Source organism: Crocodylus siamensis, chromosome 5 (genome assembly GCF_052110815.1).
Source record: "Crocodylus siamensis isolate JL-2025a chromosome 5, ASM5211081v1, whole genome shotgun sequence".
NCBI classification, from domain to species: domain Eukaryota; kingdom Metazoa; phylum Chordata; order Crocodylia; family Crocodylidae; genus Crocodylus; species Crocodylus siamensis.
Window position 1 is genome coordinate 94,912,894 of NC_143399.1, and position 16,932 is coordinate 94,929,825.

Below are 16,932 nucleotides of genomic sequence, written 5' to 3' on the forward strand. Positions count from 1 at the left end.
AATTAATAGAATCTGCTCTGATGCACAGGGGACCCCAGTCCATGACAAAAAAAAGACTTCATATTTGCCCACAGAAGAGACTTGCATACTATCTGCTGTATTCCAAAAGCTAGTGCAGCAGCTGTACAGTTCTGAAGCAATTCAGCTATGTAGTTCTGGAGGTTATGCTTCTCCAAGGCACACCACTTCTAGAAACTATTGCTAGGTCAACCTGCCATATGGCTATGCAGAGTCACTCTGCTGAAAGCAGACCCAAAACTGTGGCCCAAAAGGATAACTGACTTCCCTAAGGAGCCATGTAATTCTGCTTCTGACTTAGTACTAAGTTTAAAAAAATTGTTACCCTTCCCTCCAGCCTTAATTGCCTTCCTGACAAGACACTTCTTCTCTTGTGCTCAAGTTATATAATAAGCAAAATTAAGTAGCATCTGAAATTCAGCATTAAAAGAAGATGGAGATGAACTAATATTTCCAAAGTATCATCTCTCTGCTCAAGAGTTTCTCTAATCTTGTTCTACTTTCTTCCAGTAGTGCCTAGATACCTTTAGAGTTGCCATATATAGAAAGTGAATAAAATAACCCTACCTGCAGCTTATTATACTTCTTCTTGTATGAGTCTTGCTTTTGCTGAAGAGCAATTGCAAATGGTGGGATTTCAAGATGCATATGAGCCATACACTCTGTCTCCCTAAGTAGAGTCAATATCTGAGGGTCATAATTTACAAATAATTCTCCTGTCTCTGGCTCTTTTACCAGCAGAGATGCCTGAAGGCCAGCTTTATTTACTTCAACCTGAAGGAAAGAAAAGACAACATTCAAGAAACCTGTCAAGACCAACCAGACAATAATATGTTCCCTATATAGATGCAAATATAAGTGTATACCTAAACTATAAAATTAATAGAATCTGCTCTGATGCACTGTAATTACAGTGCATCAAAGCAGCATCCTTGCATGTCTACAGGCACCCTAAGTAATCTATTGCTCTCGATGTACTTATGCCATAGCTTTTTTTGCAGTATTTACAACACTTCATGTTCATCCAATCTTGCTCATTGGAGCAGGCTATGTTTTAGATAAAAATGTATTTATAAGCAATAATTCAGTGTCAATTATCCCATTTTGGGGTACAATATTTCATTTTCACATATAGTGTTCAACAAAGGATTATTCATTCAGTGTAACAACTTACTATATTTATTCCATTCCAAGACAATGTTCCCCCTACAAACATATGAGGCAGTGGAGGGGCAGGCAACTGCTGCTGTTCCAGCTCTGACTCAGAACAGGGGTCAGAACCATGGCTGCTGCCTGCCCCCAAAAGCCACCTCTGCCTGTCTCATCTGTCCCCGCTGCTACCACCTGGGCCCCTCCCACATCCCCATCTGCCCCCACCCAGCCTCTGCCACCCCACCTGGCCTCCCCCACCCTGCGCCTGCTGTTTAACCACTGGTTCCTGCAGGATCTAGCCCTACACCTGTAGCAGCAAGGCACTGATGGCTCCAGCCCAGGTTCTGGGGCCCAGTCAGAGCTGCTATTGCCACAGCTGCAGTTACTGGCATGTGCTCTGTAACCCAGGCTGGAGGCTGGAGCAGGGCCAGAGGGTAAGCAGCAGGGAGAGGCAGAAATGAGGGGGGGGGAAATACAGGCACTGGGTGGTGTGGTGGCAGTAAAAGTGGTGGGGGGAGCAGGCAGCAGGAGCAGGCTTTTTGACTCTCCAGCTCCATCCCCCTAGCCCCACCACCTGCAGCAGTGTGGGGAAATAATTTAAGACAACCCTCCAATCAATTAGATTCCAGACATGGGAAATGATAACAAATTTAATGTTTTCCATGTATAAAATTTAAGTTCTAGGGAAGGTCATAAATTCAGAACCATCTTGAATTCAGGTAGATACAGTATTTAACCCAAATGTTTGCTAAGGAACAGTCAGATTGTAGCTCGTGATTTGTTTGTACCTGTGGAGTTGGTTTGCACATGTTTAGTAGTACCCTTAGTCTTCTAGAAAGTGTGACCTTGTGACCTGGCAACCTATGTATAAAAGTGTGAGGTGTGGTTGAATGGAGTGGAGAGGTGGGAAGCCAGGGCCCCTCTTCCGATAAGTCAAACAAACCCCTCATCACACAGGTGAATGTTGCCATTTGAATTGATTATGATTTGAGATGTGAATGATGGATGGGTGGCAATTGATGGTGATTGGACAGCACAGGGTAACGGGAGATGAGCAGAGTGAGAATGTAATAAGTAACTGTCAGACCAACCGAGCGTGAGAGTGTGGCTCAGAGCGCAAGTGTGGGCATCTGTGAGAGTGGTTGCTGCTGTAATTAGAGAGAGTAAGTGTACCTTGTGAGAGAAGTCCAACAGGGCACAAAGCTGCATTGAGCCAGAGTGAGAGAGAGAGAGAGCGCGAGCCTCAGACAGTCACCTGTCTCTGAATTGGATTCTTTTCCATTGCCTGCGGCAGAATTCAACATTCACCTTCCTGTTACTTGGAATTGATATGACATTGATCTTAGTGCTCGCGGTGTCGTTCTAGTTGTGTGTATGCCAATTTGACCTCAGATCAATGTTGTTTTTCCTCCACTTCTTTTACTTTGCGTTTGTTATTAAAAGATTAAATGAACAAGATTTCTTAAGTTGTTGTCTAATATTTCACACACTAACAAAAGCAAGGCGGGCTCCGTACCCAGCATCTCTGCGGGAGCATGGTGACATTGGTCACCTTAGCTAGCTCCAACCCTTTCCTACCCCCATTTCCAGTCTTGACTGAATTGGGAACTACTTCCCCTCCAATACTGGGTTCAGGTAAAATCAGGTTCAACAGGATGACCTCAGTCTTACAAGTGTGCAGGCAGTCCTCGACTTACAATTTGTTGAGTAATGATGAACAGCATTTACAACATTTGTAAACTGACACCCCAATTCAAGGTTCCAATACAGATTTCACTTTTACAATACTTGACCCAGCTGCATCCAGCTGGTATATCTGTTGTGATGGGAAGATTAGGAGGCAAGAGGCATGGGGGGAGCAGATCAGTGCCCCAGCAAACAAAGGATTGTGGCTGGGACTGGGACTGGGACCAGGGTTCGGATAAGTAGCTAGCAAAAGCAGGGGGCTGCAGTGAGGGGAGTGGGGCAGCTTCCACTGCTGCGCACTACCAATCTGGGAGGGCACAGGGGGGCATGTACAATTGGATCTGCATGGGGTGGGCAGGGCCAAGGCTGCACTCCAGGTGGAAGGTGATGGGAGTGGGGACTTTGCCTTCCCACTGCTCGCCCAACCAAGGTGGGGGGACATGGGACAAAAGACACTGCACTGCCTCAGACAAGCAGCACACAGCAGCAGGAGCTACCCAGGCTGCTCCATGCTTTCTGCTTTGCCCCCACCCCACCCTGTCCCACCCCAGCTGATGGAGCAGCAGCAGGGCATGGTGGAGGCTTATGCCCCTGAATCTGCGCAGGGCAGGCGGTGGAACAGGGCCTATGGGGGGGGGTGCTGCAGCCACCCTAAAATTCCCCATAGCCCCCATTGCCTGCCTGGGAGTACAGCCTAGTTCAGCACCAGCTGCCCCGCTCAGATCCAGGGGCACACAGATCATCTGGGAGGTGCGGAGAACCTGGGGTGGCTCCTGCCACTGCACGCCACTTATCCAAGGCAGTGTAGCTGGTCTGTTCCATGCCCCCTCCCACCCCGGCTGGGCAAGCAGCAGGAGGGCTTAGCCCCCACTCCCAGCACTGCCATGCCCACTTGGAGTCAGCTGCACTTGCTGTTGCACACTCAGCTGGGGTGGTGGGGTGTGGGAAACAAGGCATAACCCCCACTCCCAATGCAGTTATGCCCACCTGGAGCACAGTGCAGTGCAGCCCCAGCTGCACCTACCTGCACTGATCTGGGGGCACATGCCCCATGCCCTCCCAGACCACTAGTGCACAGCAGCAGGAGCTGCCCCACCCCTTCCCACATCCTGCACACCCCTTACCCCAGCCCCAATCCCTCCCTCGCGGTGGGGTGCTGATCTGCCCCATCTGCCCGTTCCCTCCCCCTCATCACAGACTTACCAGGTGGATGCAGCTGTTTCTAGCATAATAAAGGAACCAATCCCCCATTTGTAACATTGTTCTTATGGGAAACTTGGTTTCAAGTTATGATGTTTTAACTTACAATGCAGTTTTGAGAGACCAATTGTGTCATAAGTCTGAGGGCTGCCTGTAGGGTTTTTTTTTATTATTATTATTAAGTATGATTATAAATTAAATCAAGGTATTATGCAATCATTAAAGTATATTAAGCAAATCAAGCTACCATAACTTTCATAGAGCAACAACCAAAGTCTCTGCCAAGAGATGGATTACCCCTTTTACCGTAGCTTCACAAAGATTGCCTCTTCTTCCACTTACTAGATGGTATTTTCCCCATTTTCTGCCTGGTACCTCCATCATTCAAAACAAACACTATAGTGCTCAAGGGCACTTTCAGCTTTCCAGTTATTTCATCTGACTATCTCAGTCAAACATCTGTCTAATCTGTTCTTGAGAAATTCCAGAGATGGAGATTCCACACCTTGTCTAAGTTTCAATGCTTAACCACTCTCATATAGTCAGAAAGTTATTCCTAATCTCCAACCTAAATTTCCTCTGCTACAGCTTGAGGCCATTGCTCCTACTCCTGTTCCCTACAGACACAGAAAACATCCCGTCTTTTGTGTAATCATCCTTCTGGTGTCTAAAGACTTATCAAACTCCTACCCTCCCACCACACCCCCTACCCACCCCCCAAGTCTTCTCTTCTCCAGCTCAACCAGATGAAATGACCCTAGTTCTTTCAGCATTTCCTCATTAAGTTTTGTTTCATAGACCTTGAATCATTTCTATCACTGTCCACTGGACTCTTTTCAAACAGTCTACATCTTTCTTGCAATGTCGGGGATCCAAAACCAGACAGTTCCAGGGGAAGCCTCACCAAGGCCAAATATAGCGAAAGAATCATTTCCCTTGATTTGGAAGAGAGACTCCTGTAATACAACCAGTATTCTATTGGCTTTTTTGTGGAAACAAAGCTTTCTATCGACTCATATTCAGCTTATGGCCTACTGTAAGCTCTGCCCCAGATTTTTTTGTTTGTTTTCAGTACTGGGTCCCAGCCAGTCCTCCCACAATCTTTATTAGTGCATACAATTATTCTGTCCCAATTACAAGAGTTTGCATTTGTCTTCATTAAATTTCATCTGATCGACTGTGGAACATTTCTCCAGACTATTTAGGTCATTGTGGATCTTAGCTCTACTCTCCAGTCTGCCTGTACTTCCACCCAACTTACTGGCACCCATAAATTTACTAAGCATGCACTCAATCCTATCATCCAGATAATTAATGAAGATTTTAAACAATACTAAACCCAGCTCAGACCGCCATGAAACCTTACTTGATACTTCCTGTAACAAAGGGCCTTCTCAGGGCTGATTTGCCAATGCCCCACACCCCTGTTTCTGAGCCAACTGCCTGCCCTATCATCTGCCATGCCTTGTTGTTAATTAATTGATGGTATTAGGCAGGAGGCTACCCATTGTCTTGCCCCAATGCCAGGGGCGCCATCTGCAGCTCCATACCTCCCCTACACTGTAGCCCATGCCTCACAGATGGCATCCAGCTGTTACTCTCACTGGCCCCATACTGGGCCCCAGAATCCTCCTATCAGGATCCCTTCAAGATCCTTCCATTCAGGCAGCCTACCCCACCCTCATTCAGGCTAACTACCTCCCTGAAACCATTTTACCTTCTTGGGTGTGGTCCCCGCAGGACCTTTGGCCATACAGGCCCTGGCCCCACCTCTAAGGCCAGTCAGAAGCTCCAGGCCCTCCTAAGCTCTGGGTGTCCCTTGTGGTGGGCCCCAGCCCTTTTGACTGTCCTGGTCCTGGCTCCAGTATTGACCAGTTGAGGGTACTCTCTCGATCAGTTTGGAGTCTCTCACAGTCAGGCCTCTGAGCCTCTAGCCCCACTCTCACTCCTGGGGTCCACCCCCACTGGACCCTTCAGCAGGTAACCCACCCAGTTGTGGGAGATGGGGGGGTTAAGGTGCTTTGACCTGCCTTTCACTGGGGTAGTAACTGGCCTGGCATTTCCTGTGGGTTCCTGCACTCAGGGTGCAGTTTTAGGTCATACCCAGGACCAGGAGCCTCCAGGCCACCCCCTACAGTTCCTTCCTTACCTCCAGAATAATCCATGAAGCCTTGCAGTGAGGCAATGTTACTACCTGGCCTGCCAGCAGCAAAATGCCCTGCTTATATAGGCAAACTTGAACCTAAAAATGGCTGCCGTAGTCAGGCACCTGCTGGCTACCTGGCTCTAGTCTTAAAGTGGCAGGCCCAAACAGTGCCCTGCCATACCTCCTCATAACCAAACAATAAGCCATTCATGACTTCTCACTGAGTGTGAAGATACAAGCAGTTATGAATCTCTCTCAGGGGCAGGCAATTATTTCAGACAGAGGGCCACTTACCAAGTTTAGGAAAGCCATCAAGGGCCACACAGCTCCACCCCTTGATAGTTGCCCCCCCCCAGTTGCTATCTTGTGATAGGAAGCCCCACCCCCTGACCTTTGCCAGCAGAAGGCCCTCCCCTTGCCCCCAGAAGTACTCCTTTCAGCAAGTGGTTTTGCCATTTCAGAACCAGAAAAAATACCAAATTATATTCTAAAACACAACCATCCATCAATTTGATTTCAAAAAATATTTTTGTCCCGATTTACATGCGTTTGTGTAGTGTGCAAACACTTATATGTACAATAGCTAACAAGGAAATCTTACTCTTGTATATTATGTGGGAGAGGGTGGGGGGGTTGTTGGTGTGAGGAAGGTGTGGGGGGGGTGAGTGAACATGTGGATATGGGGGGGAGGGTAGCTGTAGGTCTTGGGGCCTGCATGTATGGCAGTGCAAGAGGAGGGGTGCATGTGTATGGTAGGGTGTGCATATGGGACTCACCCTATGAACACACAGTCTCTCTCCCCCTCATTGCTCTCACCATCTCTTGCTCCTGCTCCCTCATTGCAGAGATGCACATGCACGCACCCTCCCACTCATGGCCCGGGAATTCCAGCACAGGCCCTGTGCTCCCATGGTCTGGCAATACAGCCAGCGGCCACATGGTGCTAAAGTGGTTGGTGGGCAGGCAGGGAAGCAGTGAAGGCTGTGGTGGGCACAGGCCTCCAGTTGGGGGTGGCAGGGATGGGAGTGGCAGTGGGAGTGGCCGGGGCCAGGACCAGGCTGGGCTCGCCTTCTGAGTTCTGCTGACTTCCCCTGGGTTCTACTGCCCTTTTCTCCCATCATATTTGACAGGCAGCCAGGAGCAGAGAATTTTTTTTTAAAAAAAGGGACCCTGCAGGCTGGGTACAGTGGCCTGGTGGGCCAGATCCAGCCTGCAGGGCATATTTTGCCCACTGCTGGTCTATCTAGTTTCATCTAGGCTGTGTTCCCTTAGCTTATTAATAAGAATGTTGCAGGAGACAGCGTTGAAAGTCTTACTAAATTCACGGTATATCACACATTCACTGGTCTTCCACCCCTACTCAGAGCCTGTCACCTTAATACCAAAAGGAAATCAAGTTGGTCAGGCATGACTTGCTTTTTTGTGAATCCATGTTGGCTATTGCCAAATCACCTTGTTCTCCACTAGGTACCGTATTTTTCGGACCATAAGACGCACTTTTTTCCCCCCAAAAATGGGGGGAAAACGAGGGTGCGTCTTATGGTCCAAAGGTGTGTGTCCCGGGGAGACGGGCGGAGCTTGCCCACGGAGGCGGCGGAGCCCAAGCGGGACACCCGCCGCTTGTTTATGCCGTGTCCCGGGGAGACGGGACGGAGCTTGCCCGCAGAGGCAGCGGAGCCCGAGCGGGACATCCGCCGCTTGTTTACACCGGAAGCCGGCGCCCGTGCCGGTGGCCGGGAGCCGGCAATAAAAATGGCCGGCCACCGGCACAGTCTCTCCTGCCATAAAAACTGGGTGCGTCTTATGGTCAGGTGCGTCTTATGGTCCGAAAAATACGGTACTTTGAAATTGTTGAATAACAAAAACCTGATAAAATAAGATAAGATATGACTTGACATTTTGATCAACTTCTACCACTTCACTTTGTGCTAAAGTACAGGTTGGAAAAGAAGCCATGAGGAGGTTCATTCTTCCTTCTTGTACTGACTACAAAGTATAACCCTTACCTTGTTGTTTCATACACTGGAAGTCTGTATGCATCTCAGACAGCCCCCTAACACTTAGTAGCAAACAGCAAGGATACAGCTTGCCTGTACTGTATAGGATGTCTGCCTGTTTAAGAACTGAGCTAAACCTTTCACAAGAATATTGAAGAGTGCCTTCAACAACCAAAGTCTGCAAAATGTAGGACACAATGCAGGATACAATAGAGTGCAATAAGCTGCTAGTTTGCCTATTATGGTACCTTGATCATCAGTTTTATTCTATGGCAGCCTGATTCCACTCTAGTGGATTCTAAGTAGCCTATAAAGTTCTCTGAAGTTAGCTGTTGGCCACAGGCCCTAAAGCAACCATATGGCAGTGACTATGCCACCTGCCTGGTCATTCCACTACTCACCCAACATTGCCTCAAAAGCTAAAAATTATGGCAGGGTCAAATGTGTCAACTGGAGACATTTGCCATCCAATGACACTCCTCACGCAAATGGTCATCTTAGGTGCTGTTCAAATACAGCATACTAATGCAATAAATCCATAATTTATCATTAACATACTTATATCTCAAATATGCTGGAGACACTTTCACTAACAATCATGGTATCAGATGAACAATTTTACCTGCTGCATCCATCCTCTGTGATAAATAACCTCAAACTCCAAGAGGACTTTTGCTACTTTGTTGTAGTTGCGGATTATGCGCTTCGCTTCCGATGACTGCAGAACATTGGGATGCTGCTGGAAAAGATCCATTGGTCCCCGGATCCTGTGGAAAAGTTGGCGTGCCCACAAGATCTTACCAGCTATTGGAGGCACGTTACGAGCCAAAGGAGGATCATTTTTCTGTTTGGTGTACAACTTAGAGACCATCTCTACATCATGACTATAGTTCAAAAGGATATCCTGGTATTTTTCATTTATACCAAGACTAGGGATTCCTAATCTGTTTAAACAAAAAAAAAAAAAAGAGAGAGGATTATCACCTAAAAATTGCAGTGCTTAAGAGACTTTTCAGAATCCATACTTCTTTCCCCCTCTCATATATTCATTGGGACACACTCATTTTTATATTCATATCCTGATATTCAAGAAAAACCTTTTACAATACATAGTCAAACAAACTATAGCGAGGGGTTGGATCATGCAGGAAAACAAGGGCACAGACGGAAGCAATAATTTTCACCCAATGTGGTCACAGAAAGTGGTCTATTGGGCATGACCAAACTGCAAACAGCTTTAAAATGGCCAGGTGAAAATCTGCCCCTTCATTACATGTTCGGGGGGGGGGGGCGGGGGGTTCAGCCCTCACTGGAAGGTGGGGCAGGTATATTGGAGCCTCCCTGAGGTTTGGGGAAGGGGTGGGGGGGCCTCCAATTCACTAAACCCATCCTCTAGTGCTAGCTGGGAAACTCTTAGAATTGGAGCCCCACCTCTCACCCTCCAGTAGGGGCCAAAAACACCCTCCACTCTTTCCCCCTTCCAATTCTGAAAACAGCTCAAGGCTGTCAGGCAGAAGTTACAAAAGATGTTCTGTTTTGAAATGTCTTCATCTGTCCTTTCAACCAATGAGGGGTCAGATTTTCACCTGATCAGCCATTTTTGAAGTCGTCTGAAGCTTGGTCACAACTATAAACAGCTTTCTGGTGACCAGACTGACCAAAATTATCACTTTGGTCTGTGCCCACTGGTACAGCAGGGAGTTGCACTTCTGCCTGCACCCCAAGTGTCTAAACAAACCTATACATTTTTCTTTATTACTCTATAAAGCGCATATCCAATAGCGAAATAAAACATTAAGCAATAATGCTAAAGCAAGTTGTCATTGATATGAAGTACAAAGGAGCTCTCCTATACAGAAAAAACAATAATCAGCTGTGCTTATTCTTGATTTTACCCCTATACAACATGGAACCTATGGCTTCTGTTACTCAGAGTGAGAAAATGGAGGTAAACTGCACTCAAGCAATCAAGATGAAGGCTAGCTATAGGAGTTATAGGCAGCCAGAGCTTTTTAAAATGAGAAGTGCTTATCACAGTGCTAGTAGCACAAGAGTACAACAGGGGAGTAGGAAAGCAGCAAGAGAACTGCAATGCTAGCTCTGCGACTATAGGTCATCCTGTAGGCTGGTAAGCCAAACACATTAGCACATGTAGGGGACCCACAACCCAGAGGAGCAGAGCTTGGGGCTTGCGGGAGGGCACAGCCCAGAGAGCGAGACAAGGGCTAGAACCCAAGAAGCCTGACCTGGTGTAGTAGATCTAGGCCACAGAGAACAGCCAGAGCAGTAGGGTTGGAAGCTGAGAAGAGAGACCTACGGTGGACTGGTGGTATGGGACAAGGTGCTCACTTACATGATGACTAGACACTGCTTAGAGTCATGAGCACAACTATAAATGGAGATACAGAGGCTTTGATGAGCCATTTTAGGTGATGAGCAGCAACACCAGCGCTAGTCAGAAACCTTGCTTGGAGAATGTAATTGTAGTAAAACCCCCAGTTTCTTTTTTATTATTTATTGCATTCCCTCCCCTTTCCCAACCATTTCTGACTTCTTCTTTCCTTCTCTATTCCCTATAGATAAGTATAAAGTAAGCTAAGATGTAGGATAAGCTTTAAACATTTATTTTGGTAGCAAGTTTTTGGTTTTGGATAGCCACTGTTTTATATTGTATTATTATTAGGTTTATACCTATTTTTACAGTTGTAGATTATATTATCATTTTGTATTGATTTGTATCATTTCATATGCATACTGTATGGTTTAGGCCTGTGTTTGCAAGTGAACCAAAGTCATGTCAAGTTTCCATTTTATATGTCAAGCCTCCATCTTCTGTCCTCTGCCCGGGCAGCCCGTGTGTCACAACTGTATGAGTAACATATCCCTCCCATGTAAATTGGTTCCCCATGAATGAGTGCGATTGGAAATGGATTGAAATACAATGGTAGCAGGCCCCTACTGAATAGCCTGTAATGACGACCAGGCCATCACCTCACATTGATTCATCCAGGAACCACGGATTTCACCCAGGAACAGAGACAAGACCAGCATTTGAAAAACAAAAGACCCTACAGAACCAGCAACTCTCACCGTTATAGACACCCAAAACTGCACATCCCTGTATGGAGCTCACATGCTCAGTACACCAGGGGCTGACCCTTGCCTGGGCATGCCTCCTGTCACTAGGGTCACACAGGGTCTGCCCCTATAAAAAGGGGTACTGAAGACAGACCCAGTGGGACTCCATCTGGACCAGCACCATGCCACACCACCTATCCACCCAGAAGCCCTGCCAGCAACCCCACTCTGAACAACACCTACCGGACAAGGACCTCTTCCCAGCCTGGATAGGTAGAGATTACCTGCACACCTCCTCCTACAATTTGGCCTCTCTCTCGCTCTCCTCCTGGACTTCAGTGGACTTCAGCCCCTGCACCAAGCCTCTCTAACCCCTGCTACCATTGTGCAGGTGTGTGCGCATGCGCACAAAGGAACCAATAAGACATTGTGTCACCATCTCCCCTGTTCAATAAAACCACTGTCATTTGCAACCCCTAGTTTGGTCATGTTTTACTGAATCCCAGTCCCTTCCCCATCTTAAATTCCAGCCTCATTCTTTCAGCTTCAGCCCCCCAGCTAGTTTCCCGATCTCCTCCCAATTCTGTCTCCCCTTGTCTGCCACCTCTCAGCCTCTCCTTACTTTCCTGCTGCCCATCTCTGTTTTCAGGCTCCCCCCCTCCTGTAGCTTCCCAGCTCCTATTAGCTGTCCTGCAGTTCTCTCCAGCTTCCAGCACCTACTGCCGCTCTCTGCAACTTCTCTAGCTGTCCTGGAGCCATTCTCTGGCTCCCCACACCCAGAGTCCCTCTTTAAACATCCACACTTTCCCTTAGTCCCATTTTTCCTCTTCTCCCCATCTACCTTTCAGCTCCTCCATAGCTCTGGCTCCAGTCCCAGGCTCTGTGCCAGCATGCTTCTCTGTTCTGCAGGCTTTGGACATCATCTTTTAATCAATTAAGATCAATTAACCTCAAGTTACCCCCGAGCCTCAGTTCTTCACCCCAGGTCCCTGTAGTCTACTAGTTCTAATCCCAATCCTGGTAACTTTAACCCCCTACACTTCTACTTTCTTACCTTAACCTTTCCCCAGGTATCCCAAGCACACACACACACACATCACAAACACCCAACTTAGGAACTCAGCTGTGTTTATGTGTAGGCAGGGTGGATGCACGCAAATTAGTATTACTTGGGATACCTGGGGATGGACAGATGTGTGGTATATAAAGTTAATAATTCATGTGTGTATTAGATGCGCAGGTGTTGGTAAATGGTAACTGATGCTGTATAAATTTGGTGTGTGTAGTGTTATGGACTTACATTGGTAATAGGTATGCAGCTGGCCCGAGCTGGTAGTGTGAGTGTGTATGCACCTAGCGAGTGTGTGCTTAATTGATTTGTGTGTGCATGTGCAATTGTATACCACAACCTCCTGTCTAACAGTGCACTATTGAGATCCTGAGCATTGACCTGACCCCTCGGGGCAACATAACAGAGCACGGGGTGTGCGCCATTACTCTCAGGGGTATGAGCAGCAGCTAGGCATCCTGCAGCTGGTTGCAGCTCCAGTTAGGCATAATTGCATGGCTGGGAACAGGGCCCTAAGCAGCAAGGACAGCAGTCTGCTACTAGCAGCTGGGAGAACACCACCCGGCTGGAGCTGCTGCTCATGACATCTTGGAGGTAATCTATGAGGATGGCTGGAGGCTTCTGGTCCTTAAGCATGACCTAAAATTATACCCTGATGGGGTTGGTTAGTGTAGTAGGACTGCCAGTGGTGGGGCAGTCTCCAGGAAGTGCCATACCTAGGGCCACCCCAGCAAAAGGACAAGTATGGGACACCAGAAAGCCTCATCCCCTGGTGCCCTGTGGGTGACCCCATGGAGGGGAAAGGCTAGGGAAATACACCCTAAAGAACAAAGAATGGGACCATGCTCACTGTAAGCCCTGGAGGCAGTCCTAGCCAGGTGAAGGGGCCAGACACAGCCTAGGCTCACAGTGAGCACTGAGCCACATTAAAGGGACCCAGGAGTGAGGCTCCAGAGGGTTGGGGCCCTGAGCCTACAGAGAGCTGTGTGAAGCTCCTAGGGTGAGGAGATAAAGGGATTGTAACCCAGGGTGGAGCCCAGGATGGTCCCCAGCCAGGCTCAAAGCTTAAGCAAAAAATGGTAGAGGCTTGGAGACCTGAATTGGTAGAGGCTGGGAACTTCAAATGGAACCAGGCTGGGAGTTTGGAGGAACAGTAGAGGGCTAGGAGCCCCAAGTAACTGAGTGGCCAGGTATTAAGTCAGACAAGCAAGCCAGGCATTAGGCCATGGATGCCACCTGCAAGCCATGGGACATGATATAGGGAAGGTTAGAGCCTTGGTATACAAGTCCTTGGTATTAGGGTAAGTAAATGGGTAGCTTCCTGCTGTATTAACATCTTCTAATTGATGCCAACTAAGGCATGGTGTGTGAAGTAGGTGGGCAGTTTGCCCAGAGACAAGTGGGAGGGCTAACAATTTGATGAGACCTGGGACAGCCTACCTTTTCTAAAGGCATAGTAATAATATCAAGGCATGACAGGCGAGCTGAAGGGGAGATTGCCCAAAGGAAGTAGAGAGGACAAGGGCTGAGAGGGTGCTCCAAGGGCCACACAGCCCTGGCATGTAGATCCTGTTACACTATCAAAATAAAGCAAGCAGTCTTCAAATTAAGCTACAGCAATGGAACACTGAGCATGCTGCAATTTTATACACTGATAAGTGACTCTTATCCCAAGTGAAAAGCTACAATTAATGATACAATAGCAGTTCCTTCTTTGTATTTTAGTTTTAGAGATAGAAAATGGAGTTGATTAATATAGCAGAGATATAGGGCAAAAATGAAATGGACAGAATCTTCATCAAATGGATTTAAGAAAAAAAACCATACAAAACACTGTAGCGCATAGTTACACATTGCTGGCATAGGAATTAAATGGTTGGTCTACCCAAATGGGAATTTCACTTGTCCACATTTTACAGCTTGCCTGCTGTTTGAGTAGATCCTTCAACTGTATCATAGCGAGGATGAAGCTGCATAATCAATTTATACAATATTGAACAAAAAGGGCAGTTTTTACAGCCAAGTTTTTTTTCCCCTCCAATGTACCAAAAGTCATTTGAAGTAAATGGCAAATTACTAAAAGCTGTTCTAGAACACATGAAGGCGATTTGTAACTATCTTTTTACCTTTCAAATTTCTTCAGCATATCCAGAGCTCTTCCAGTGTTTGTAATCTTTTCAAAGGTAATATCCATGAAAGATTTCAACTGATTCTGGAGAAGGAAAAAGAGAAGTTCTACTGAGGATACCTCTGTAGAGCATCCCCAGATTCACACAGATTTATTGGACAATTGTAGAGCTTTTACATATTTGAAAGGACCTATAGTTGAACAGCTTTCAAATGTTGCATCAAGAGAAGCATTTCCCATTACAGCTGAAGAACTCAAAGTAGCTTTACTTCTCCAAAATTGTTTACCTGTGTTATTAACTCTTCGTCTGAATGAATAAATACCATTTCACTTCATCACCATGGCAGGAAATTAATCTAATCTAATTTTGATCTGATGTAGCTACCCACAATTCTTCACAACTCCAAAAAGGAAAAAGGCTTAGCATGCCTTTCGTTTGGTTAATTCCAACCCCACCAAAAGCCCTAGTATTAGTTGAAACAAGCTCTCCACCAGAGCAAGTGAGAAGAGAATTATTTGAAGTCTTGCATTAGAGAGTAGTATCTACTTTTCCCTGCAGTGAAACAACTGCATCTGTTGGCCTGCATACTCCAAGCCAACTTTAGAGGGAGTCAAGCACTGTATCGATCCCTAACAAAGCAGTTACGTGAAGTCATCATTCCCAAAGGATGTAAATTTTACCAGGACAAGTGATGTTTTAGTAGATTGAGCACTTCCCATGTTGGTTTCATTGCAGTGATAGTATATAAATCATTCACTTCAAAATATTTGTAGTCTTCCATAATCAATCATGTCCAATACAAATACTTCTCATTTTAGGGAATTCCACAAGGATTGGCAGTACTCAACTTAAAATGGCAAGGCACTCAATCACAAAACCTACATGAAGGTCACTGGTCTGTTTGCAGAATTCTTCATAATCCTCATCAAAATCAGTCTTACGTTGGTCTAAGAAATTATATGGTTTTCTCTTTATGGCATCAACAATGCTCTAAATATTTGAGAGGGGAGACAAAAATATCAGAATCAAGTTGCATTATCCAAGCTACCAGCCATGTTTGTCTGCTTGGGATATACAAGTTTTCTGAAGTACAAATGTTAAGCAAGCCACCTAAATCAAGTTTTGAAAAGGACAGCAAAACAGGAGCCACTCACATTGGTCACTTGCTTCAGTTTATCAGGTTTAAAGTTGGAAACTGACAGAAAATCCAGCAATACTAACTTATAATATATATATATATATATTCATTACTTGGCACATTCTCCCAGACAAGTGTGTTTCATACTGTAGTGTTGCAATTTGATGCAAAGAGGAAACATGTCAGCAAAAAGGAAATGTAAGTTCACAGTAAAAACACACCCCATACCAGCAGTGGCTAGCACTACCCCCTCCTATCTCACCGTGCCAGCATTTGGGCCCCAAGCAACTGGCACCACCCCCTACCCCCAGGATTGGGTCCCAGAACTGCCCTTTACCCATCCCTGTATGCTAGGATTGGGTCCTGGGAGCCTGATGCCACCCCCTCCTAGCCCCTGAAACCAGGATTGGGTCTGAGGTGCTGCACTGCTCCCCTAGTCCCCTCAGACCAGGATTGGGCCCTGGGGCCCACCATCACCTCTACCCTGACCAGGGCCTGGCACTGCTCCCATTCATCCCTGTGTACTGGGGTCAAGCACCTGATTCAGCATGCAGAACCCAGGACTCCCTATGGGTTGAGAAATTTGTTGGTGGACAAGCAGTGTCACCACTCTCCCAATGTCATATTTCCAGATGTGTGGGGAGCCCTGCAGGCAAACTAAAAACACAGGATCTGGGCTGGACTAGGTCAGACCTGTGGGCCAGGGGCTGAGCACCCCTTATCTAGCTTATTATCCAGTTCAGCATGCTGCCCCCTGACTAAAGGTGGCACCAGCTGCCTATGACTGCATTAAAGTGTTAAGCAATGTTAAAATTAGAATGGACTGTAAGCAGCTGCACATTGAAGGTTAATACTGTTTCTTGCCTGCACAGCTCTGACTTGTCACAAGAAGGCTGGTAAGCAAAGGCATGGCTAGGAGCCAGCTCACCTGGGCTGTCCCTGCTCGGGGAAGGGGGTGGGAGAAGGGAGCTAGGAAAGGTGCATCCTGGGAGAACTGCAGATCACTCATCTTCTGTCCGTGGAACAGACTTAAGGTTACCCTAAGGTATGCTAGGTAGCATGGCCCAGGAGTTAACCCTTGCCTGAAGTGGCATAGTTTTGAGACTCTCAGAAGGGCACTTAGAATAAAGTTAAACAAGCTTTAAAAATGTGTGGGTGTTCACAGTTTAAGTGTCTTTGGGATGGTCCAAGTATAATGTGCGACTCCATCCTCAGACTGGCATATGACAAAAATCAGTCAAGACACTTATATTTAAGTAAAGAAATTTTAGTTCTCAGGTGCTAGAGATTCCTTTGTAAAAGATAAGAGAATTTAAGGG

At 46.7% G+C, this 16,932-nt stretch overlaps 1 protein-coding gene across 1 annotated transcript in view; it reads right to left on the bottom strand.

The window, feature by feature from the left end:
• DNAH5 (dynein axonemal heavy chain 5) overlaps window positions 1-16,932 on the bottom strand; it is a 305,852-nt gene that overhangs the window by 214,285 nt on the left and 74,635 nt on the right. Inside the window, exons 12-15 of the mRNA XM_090049841.1 lie at window positions 15,358-15,465; window positions 14,473-14,558; window positions 8,822-9,143; window positions 586-792 (exon numbers count right to left, since the gene is read on the bottom strand). Of these exons, the coding sequence (XP_089905967.1) occupies window positions 586-792; window positions 8,822-9,143; window positions 14,473-14,558; window positions 15,358-15,465 (723 nt within the window). The remainder of the gene's footprint in view (window positions 1-585; window positions 793-8,821; window positions 9,144-14,472; window positions 14,559-15,357; window positions 15,466-16,932) is intronic.